Source organism: Mytilus edulis, chromosome 9 (genome assembly GCF_963676685.1).
Source record: "Mytilus edulis chromosome 9, xbMytEdul2.2, whole genome shotgun sequence".
Classification (NCBI taxonomy): Eukaryota; Metazoa; Mollusca; class Bivalvia; order Mytilida; family Mytilidae; genus Mytilus; species Mytilus edulis.
In genome coordinates, this window is record NC_092352.1 from 34,975,553 (window position 1) to 34,985,476 (window position 9,924).

Sequence of the window (9,924 nt, forward strand, 5' to 3'; positions counted from 1 at the left end):
TGACTGTTAATGACGTCTTTACACTTAATCCATTGGATGTGAGATGTGTAAAGATTGATACTTTACTCTGAGATACATGAATTATGTTATTGGCCTTGAACCTGTTATCAGTAAATGCGAGTACTCTCAGACTTGACATTTTTTTTTTCTGTTGTTGTTAGGATGTCAAAAACCATGTCGCGTCTGGTTATGGTTTTGTTACTTTATATAATTTCTGCTTTGTATCGATCTGATAAGTTAAGACCTTTTAACTGATTTTTATAGTTTGCTTATATGTTGTACTGTTACATTACATTCTGTGTGTGCCTATCACCAGTCAGGAGCCTGTAATTGAGTGGTTGTCTTTGATTTGCTGTATAGCATATTGTATTTGTGTTTCGTTCGTTATATATTTTTATGTTTGCATAAATCAGGCCGTTAGTTTTCTCGTTTAAATTGTGTTAATTTGTCATTCTATGGTCAATCATAGCTTACAAAGTGGTATGGGTTATTGAGCCTTTCATCGCTTTTAAATTTGAACTTGTCTGCATTCAGACTAACATGTCTAGTAGTGCAATCATGGTTTTGTATGTGCAATTGGATTTACAAATGGGTATTTTAAGGGGCAAAAAAGAACGTGTTTATTTTTGTCATTTTGTTTAGTTTCTTCTGGTGCCTATTCTGACATCGGACTCGGACTTCTTTTCAACTGAATTTCACTTTGCGTATTGTTATGTCTTTGTTTATTCTACATTGGCTAAAAGTGTATGGTTAAGTGTTAAGGTCTCAAATAGCATGTTTAATCCAGCTGTAGTTTAACCTTTCCCAGGTAAGTAGCATCTGGCCCTAATCAATCTTTGTTGTTTTTTTAAATGTTAGTTCATTTATATGTTTATGAGTTAAGTTGACGTCATTTTCACTTAACTAGTAAACGTTTGTGTTTAGGGACTAGCAAAAGCTCACCTCCGGGTGCCGGATTTTCTTGCTGTGTTGACGACCCATTGGTGGCCTCGGGCTCTATTCTGATCTTTGGTCTGGACAGATTGTTGTCTCATTGACACATTCCCCATTCCAATTCTCATTTGTTTTTATTATTTAACTTTCTAATATGACGACCTATTATCGTCAACAAGTATAATCACAATATATCTATCTATAGCGCAAAAGCAGTAATACACAAAAACGACTGTTCCGCGTTACGACCAACTTATTTATACTGCCATATACTCTAAGTTTGCGACATTAAAACCCCGAGTTTACGTAGGCCAAGATTTAGATGCAATACATTTATCTCTATTCTACAGCAAAATGAACAAATAAGTCCATTTCAATTCATTTTCATGGTAAAATTTCATAAAATGAAAATTCCGCGAAATGATGTTATTGTCTTTGCATGGCAACGAAACAAGGTGACGTCACAAGTATGTTTCCGTAAACAAAAAAATAAATGTAAATACCGGGCGTTTTAAAGCTTCTTGTACTCCTCAGAACGAATAAAATTACATTGGAAAAAAATATATAAGTGAAAAATGCGATCATAATAAAAATAATCATTGAATTATATAATATTACTATTATTATCAAAATTGGGTAAAAAGGAACAGCCAAAACATAATCGTATGCATAGGGCTTTCACGGTTAACAAAATTAACGAATTTGTCCTATTAGAATCGAAATAATTCATGGCATCCGTAGATTTGTTTTCATTTAACAATGGGTTGGGCATTTATATTCGTATTTTACCCCTCGCTAACGCTAAGGGTAAAATAGTCGAATATAAATGCCCAACCCATGGTTAAATGAAAACAAATCTACAGCTGCCATGAATTATTTCTTAAGTGAAAACGCAACTGAATATAACAAATACTCAAAATAGGGTATAACCTTTTATTTGTGAAAAGAATCACATAATATTATTTGAGTAAAACATTAATAGTTCATTTATGAGCACACGAAATTTCAATCTAATTAAAAACCGATCTCTCATCGCTCCTGTTTCAGATATGTCGCGTGGGAGATCTAACGAAATTCGCTTTGAGGACACATGTGAGTGACCTCGTAGGTGTGTCTTTTTCCACCAATGAAATTGAGTCTTCCACGATCTTGGAAGTTTAACATAAGACAAAGGGATGTAACTCATTTTATTTACGACGAAATCGTCAGTCAAAATAATTCATAAACTTTTTTGATTGGCTTATTAATAGGTCGTCAACTCATTTGCATATCTTTATAAATTCATAACTTTTAGTTCACTCACATGTGACCTGAAAGCCGGTTTCGTTAGATCTCCCACGCGACATATCAGAAACAGGAGCGATGAGAGATCGGTTTTTAATTAGATTGACGAAATTTATATAAGGACATTAGAAAATATAAGATTCAGTGAAATAATCGGATGTTGAAAACGGCAAATGCTTCTTTAACAGCAAAATCACTATTTATGCATACTATACCCAATTGACCATTTAATAAAGAACGAATCGCTGCAGTTTTAATATCCAAATTGGGATAGTATTATCAACTTTGCATCTCCCCATATCCATTCTTTAACCCTTTTATAAGATGATGTACCATTTATAGATTTTTTTCCGTTAATATTAAGTGAGATACAATCTGTCAAAATAAACCAATTTGTCCAAAATAAGAAAAGCCATATATGGTAACTACAGGAAATGGACGCTTGATATCTTTTTTACACTTTAATGTACAAAAGAAATAGAGTTTAAGTGTTTCACTATTTTATATAGAAATAAACCCTTTGTGTTAAGTGTGTAATTTATCTCACCAAGAACTAACAATATGATAAAGTTCATTGTATCTAATTAAAGAAAGTCATTTCTTATCTAACTTTTTAGGGTGGTTCGGGTGTCATCCTCCATCTTGGATTTTATAGTAGCAGATAACAATTGGTTTAGATATTTAATGAAAGGAACAAAATTTGATAGTATGTAATTCATTTGTAAAACTTTTAATGTTAAAATAGAAAAGTATGTGTTTTATCATAATAAGAGCTGTATTTTATAAAAAAAAAAACACAATGTTTTTGTTTAATCGGGTTTTTTTCTTCAACTTCGCAAAATTAGGGAATATAACTCAAATAGTAGGGATGATATCCCAGATAATGAATATTTAATAATAGACAGTGTTATGAATTTACCTATTTTTTCTTTTTCTTATCTGAAAGCATGTTATAAGAGCTAGTTTTTTATTACACAAAATCGGATTTTCAAGGAATAATCTATACAAAATCTAACAATTTTGCACAAACTGTAGCGTAAAAAAAAGTCCGGTGACCCATACTTTTTATTATATATTTGATAAGCTCGATCATACAAAATTTGAATGATACATTTAGATTTTATACAATCTTAGCTATACTAATTCTATAGTTAACAATTACAAGAAGAAGATTCCATTTCTGTTGTTGTTCAAGTTAATGTAGCGGATGTCGACAACTTTCGATTACTGCTTTCTGTGTCAGATGATCCTTTATCGTGATCGTCGGTCGTTTTACAGGTAAGAATATTTGCTAATTGTTTTCGAAATCCTTTATCAAATGTGGCATATATGAAAGGATTAGCTACATGATTTATCAGGTATGATCTCTGTGCAATTTTTAACAACGAAAATGTGAACAGATCTAACTTGTTTTCATCCAACCCCTTTGTTGCCCATTCGTTGATATATAATGGCAAAGAACTAAGTGCAAACACAGCGCTTACTGTTATAGCAATTTTAGTCATCTTATGTGAATGAACTGTTGATTTGCCTGAATGTAACATGTGAAGTTCAGTTTTGCGTCTCTTGTTTTGTTTATGAATAGTCCTTCCAATCATAATATACAAAATAAACAAGAGCGATGTATAAAATAAAAACAGAAATGTAAGAAACACGTTATAGTTTTTCCAAGCCTGTGGTGAATCTTTCCATGCTACGGAACATGTATAGCCGGTAACATTGTTTCCGAGATCTGTTTCGGCAAAAGGTTGTGATACAGCGATCTGTGGTATCCCAAGAGCCACACCTATTGCAAAACATATTCCAATAAAATATGCCACACTTTTCAGAGTTATCTGACGCTTCAGAGGATAGCATACTTGCCGGAATCTGTGAATGGTCAACAAAACTAGTAAATGAGTAGATGATATAATTCCGCTATCCAAAATACCTACAACGATTTGGCAACTGATTAAAGATTTGAAATTGTAATAGTTAAACATCCTGCTAAGATTAAATGGAATGCCAATCAAACAAAACACCAAGTCTAAAACAGCGATAGTCCATATGATCTTTATGTAGACATTTTTATTATAATTTTTGTATATAACCAAAATTGAAATGTTTCCAGGAAGTCCAATTAAGAGAAGAAGAATAAGATACACAATTGGTATCACTAGTCTTTCGCGGACAATAACTTCATTGTAAAAATTTCTTGTCAAATAATGAGTTATGATTGTATTATTAATATCCATTTTCATCAAAAATAGTCCCTATACAGAAACAAGCCGTATACTGATCTTCAAACATCTGTTCACAAATTTCTCAGTATTTATAATAATTCTCTGTTTTCGTAATACGCCTACTTTTTAGTTGTTAGATTTGTATAAGCAAATAGCGAGTGGGGAAATATAATATAACAGGAAACATTGTATACTTGCACATTCACATAAACTGTTTTTTTCTATGAATAGACTTGACAGATGATCAAAATTATTTCTTTTCTTTCTACTTATTATTATATATTTCCTCAAACATAAAAACAATGTACAAACTTATCAAAATTGATTCTAATGTTATCGACGGACTACTAGTATATGAACGACTTTTGAATACACCGGTCAAATGTTTACTATAACTAAGTCTCATTACCAACGGCTTTGCGATAGTAAACTTGTGTTTTTTTCTATTACAACCTCGAACACCAGAAATGTCACGAATCTAATTTCTGATGCAAATTATTGATATGAAAATAAAGTAAATAAAAAAGAGTACACACGCCGAAAATTCTGACCGTATCAATTTACGTTGAGGGAGTCTTAAACTACAAACAAATAAATATAACCAAAAATGAACATTATCGATGATAGATGTTAATGCGGTCAAAAACTTAAAATAACTGTCATACAAGTGAGAAGTTTAGCTAGCTATAAAACTGGGTTAAACCCACCTTGTCTGTGAGCTTCCAGAATATGACAGTTGTTTTCCATTCGTTCCGTTGGTTAAGAAAGTCTAAGGATTAAAAAGACCTCCGTTTCTTTAAATTCACCTTGGAGTTTGGATCTTTTTGTTTGTTTTACTTTTGTTTTACTTTTCCTTCATACACCAACAATGATTCACTTTCTGTTTTAAATATCTGAGTTACATGAAATGAGTTCGAGATCTGGTGAACCCTGTATGATGAAAATTGCAAGGAACCTATTGCCAAATATTGTTATCCTACTACTCATAATTTGTGACAAAGTCAATTGACAAAAAAATATACCGATTTATCTTTTCTTTGGTTTGCATTCTGACGCAAGATACAAATGACATGCTCTTCAACTTCGTACTTTATTTTGCCTTTTTTACTTTTTTATATTCGAGCGTCACTGATGAGTCTTTTGAAGACAAAACGCGCGTCTTGCGCAAATATAAAATGTCAATCCTGGTATATAAACCCATCATGGATACCAGGATTGAAATTTCAGATTTACGCCAGACACGCGTTTCGTCTACAAAAGACTCATCAGAGGCGCTCGATTCAAACAATGCTAAAAAGGCCAAAAAAAGTACGAAGTTGAAGAACATTGAGGACCAAAAATTCCTAAATGTTTTGCCAAATACAACTAAGGTAATCTATTCCAGAGGTAGAAAAGCCTTATCATTTCAAAAATTCGAAATTTGGTTTACAGTTAATTTACAATTATGAACATATCAATGATAACTCAAGTCAACACAGAAGTGCTGACTACTGGGCTAGTGATACCCTCGGGGAAATAAATCTCCACCAGCAGTGGTATCAACCCAGTGGTTGTAAATAAACTCATCATAGATTATTTATGTCAGGCGCGTATATGATAAATTTATGTAGAAAAGTGCTCGAAAAGAAATAATTCATAAAATGCTATTTCCATTAAATACCACTGTGTTGCTACAATTGCTGTTGTACTGTTAGTTATAACATAAACAATAAATAAAATCGAGTGCAATTGCAATTAAACAATATTCGAGACATATCAACATATAAACTAATTTTTTTTATATAAAATATAAGTTACCGTCCACCTATAGAATCTAGAAAAACATTTAAAAAAATGTATATGAATCTATCGTTTATTCCTTAATCATTCAAATACTTTTATAGTCAAAAGACGATAAAATAGTTTTTACTGATTCACACGCTCAAATTTCTCGCCATCTTTACATTGAATAAATATATGTTAAAAGCACGTAATATGAAGATTCTATTACAAGTATTACATAACCATGATAAACTTAATATTATCAATGATAACTGAAAATGGTATAAAGTTCAAAGTTTTAGCAGAGAGGCAACGTTTGTTATTGATCCATGAAAATAAGTCCAAGGTAAGCGACCGTGTCAGTCGAATATGTTTATTTTACAACAAATTAGTATGGGCCAGACAAATCTGACATATTCCCTGTAATTTATAAGCTGACCTCAGCTCAAAATGAAATGCCAATCACTCAAATTTTAAAAGTGGTCAAGTTCCCAATTACTTATCCTTCATACAAACTAACCTATATGGGAAAGCCTAATATTGAGCTGAAATGTGAGTAGTCAATTAAGTTGATTCCTGAGACATGAACGCTTGACACACATTGACCAATTAAAGTTGATCTTGTCATGTAAGTCATTGAGAAAATGGCTTTAGAGCATGAAATTAACATTTTGACTTCTTAACATCGAAAAGGGTCGAGATTAGGTTAGTAGAAGTGTGTTGGCATGTGCACTAATAGACTAAGTAAACATAGAAAATTACTGAATTGAAAAAACATTAATAACTGGATCGTGCAAAACAGCCAAATAGCCTTATTTGTGATTTTTGACTTTGTTTTAATATACCCGGCCCCCCTACAATACAATAATTCACGATACAAGGTTAAGGTGTTAATTTCAAAATATAAATTGCGTCAAAGTGACGACCAGTGGCATATTTAGTACTACAGTTTCAACATTATATCAAAATGGTAGTTTATCGTCAATCAACATAATTTTAAAAGGTTTAAATTATTTTGCTAATTTTACAGATACTAAATGTATGAAAAAAAAGGGATATATTACCAATAATTACAATATCTCAGTACAGAAATCACTGTTCATCTGTCGTGTTACTAATACTATACTTAAAATTCTTCACAGAGTACTTTCATTTCGTTAAAACATTAGAACAGTTGCAAATATACAAACTATCTCTATAGATATCACATTGATCAAATAGTTATCTTAAGTAATGGAATACGCAATTGAGAATAATTTTTTTGATTCATAATGATCAGCACACACAAAGCTATGCTAAAGCGAAACAACATTTTATCAAAAGTCGAAGTTTTAAACCTATTATAAATCGGAACATACAAATGCAAACGCATGGTACAGATTTTAGCGGGCGTTGCAATCTAAGGTTTATTAAAATTACATATTGTTCTCTAAAACTTTGGTCAAAGTTATTCTTTTTCTTTAACGGAATACGCTTCAACAAATTGCAAGCTTTTATAAAATAAATAGAAATTTCCAGTGACTGAGAGGTTTAGCTAGCTCAAACACCTGGTTTAATCCACCATTTTCTACATAAGAAAATGTCTGTACAAAGTCAGGAATATGGCATTTTTTATTCAATCGTTTGAAGTGTTCTAGCTTTTAATTTTGCCATTTGATAAGAGACATTCCGATTTGAAATTTCCTCGGAGTTCGGTATTTTGGTGATTTTACTTTTTCCAACTCCTTTGAAAAAATATAACATTTCTAGGTAAAGCTTGCATGAAATTAGACAAAAATGTTACTTGAATTGTGATTTTTTTTAGGAATCTACATTCTGCTAACATCTTTTGTTCCCGGTCAACTTGAGATTGGAAAGAAAATATTAAGACTGATTTTACGTTTGCAATATCATATATTGTCAACAATCTTCTAATATGTTTGATCTGGCATTTGAGAGTACTGTTTCCGACATTGTATTCACGTTTTGAATAATAATATTTGGCATATTCATTTGTAAATGTCATCATTTTAAACGGAAAAACAATGAAATCACATTTATATATTTTTTTTCCTTCTAAAATTCTCTAAAAGTAGGTTTTGTAAAAGCTTTATATCTTTATGGATATATTATCCTGCTGTCAAAAAAATAAGTCATAATATAAGTTCATTCCAACTGCATATAACTCCGTTGATTGTGTTTGTCAAACACTTGTAGCTGAAGTTGATGGTTTGGTTGCACTGCTATCTGTATCAGATGCTTTTTCTTTGTGCATTCTTCTGCACACAATCAAATCCTTCACTTGATGCCGGAATCGTCTGTCAAATGTAGCGTAAATAAAGGGATTAACCACATGATTAATGAGATAGGCCCTTTGTACAATTTTAAGCAACGAAAACGTAAATAAGTCCATTTTCTTTTCGTTTAAACCTTTGGTTGCCCATTCATTCACAAATAAAGGAAGATAGCTAAAAGCAAACACAGTGCTCACTGTAAAGGCAATTTTGGTCATCTTATGTGAATCATTTGTTGATTTCGCCGACTGTAATTGTTTTCCATGAAGTCCCTTTTTACGTTTTTTGTTTTGGATCTGGATGGTTCTGCCAATAAGAATATAAAGCACGAGCAATATAAATGCATACAGTAAAAATATACTCGTGAGAAAGGTGTTGTAATTTTTCCAAGACTGAGGTGAATCCTTCCATCCTACAGAACAAGAATAGCCAGTCACGTTATTGCCGAGATCTGTCGTTGCAAGAGGTTGCAACACAGCAACCTGTGGTATTCCGAGTATAACACCTATTGCAAAACATCCGGCAATGAAATATGATACAGTTGTCAAAGTGAGCTGTCGTCCCAGAGGTAGACAGACTTGTCGGAATCTATGGACAGACAAAAGCATCAAGAGGTGTGCTGTCGTTATGATTCCAGCGTCCAGCATTCCTGCAATCACTTGACAAGCTCGCAATGACTTGAAATTGTAGTAGTTGAACATTCTACCGAGATTAAACGGAGTACCAATCATGCAGAACACCAAGTCAAGAGCTCCGACGGTCCAGATAATTTTTCTGTATACATTGTTGTTGTAGTTTCTGTATATGATAAGAACGAACGTGTTACCAGGAATTCCAATAATTAGAACTATTATAAGGTATACAATAGGTGCAAGAAGTCGTTCACGGACGAGTTTATTCGTATGATCCTCTTTTGTTAGAAAATCCATCACTGTAATGTTATCCATGTTTATTTCGCGATTTTCCCAAGTTAAACCTAAGATTTGAATAGCAATTTATCATTATATAAGCTTTTTAACTTTGATGAGTTTTTTCTTAAGTGCGTGACATGTGTGTACTGATACAGGGATTAAGAGCGTACACATATTTTGGATATACTCAAAGATTGCACTTAGAAAATCAATTGGGTATCTCCTCACTTTAATCTTATCCTTTAAAGACGGAAGTTAAACAAGAAAAAAATAAAGCTTTCATGTCGATTTGGTTCCAAGTCGATCCGCCCAAATCGGCATAATTATGCAGTTAAAGCCTTAACGTTAATTATGACTATTATTTGAAATTATAGTTATATATAAAGAATATTTGGTATGCATACTTTAGAGTACAAATATATATAACAGAAGTTCGTGCAATCATTGGGCAACATTAATCAGCAATTTTTCATATGACTTCGATCTTATTAATCTTTTCATCTAGTGTCATAACAAATGGTACCATGGTAAATTTGTGTA

General features: G+C 32.2%; 1 protein-coding gene across 1 annotated transcript; it reads right to left on the minus strand.

The window, feature by feature from the left end:
- Positions 1 to 7,446: 7,446 nt before the first annotated feature.
- LOC139488235 (kappa-type opioid receptor-like) lies at positions 7,447 to 9,573 on the minus strand. The gene is made up of 2 exons (XM_071273716.1): positions 7,984 to 9,573; positions 7,447 to 7,921 (listed from the first exon to the last, which is right to left on the minus strand). The coding sequence occupies exon 1, from the start codon at positions 9,418 to 9,420 to the stop codon at positions 8,383 to 8,385; it is 1,038 nt and encodes a 345-aa protein (XP_071129817.1). The 5' UTR covers positions 9,421 to 9,573; the 3' UTR covers positions 7,447 to 7,921; positions 7,984 to 8,382.
- Between the last annotated feature and the right edge of the window lie 351 nt (positions 9,574 to 9,924).

What these genes read in the sequence shown, in the direction of transcription:
- LOC139488235 (XM_071273716.1), bottom strand. Translation starts at nt 9,420, where the DNA reads ATGGATAACATTACAGTGATGGATTTTCTAACAAAAGAGGATCATACG.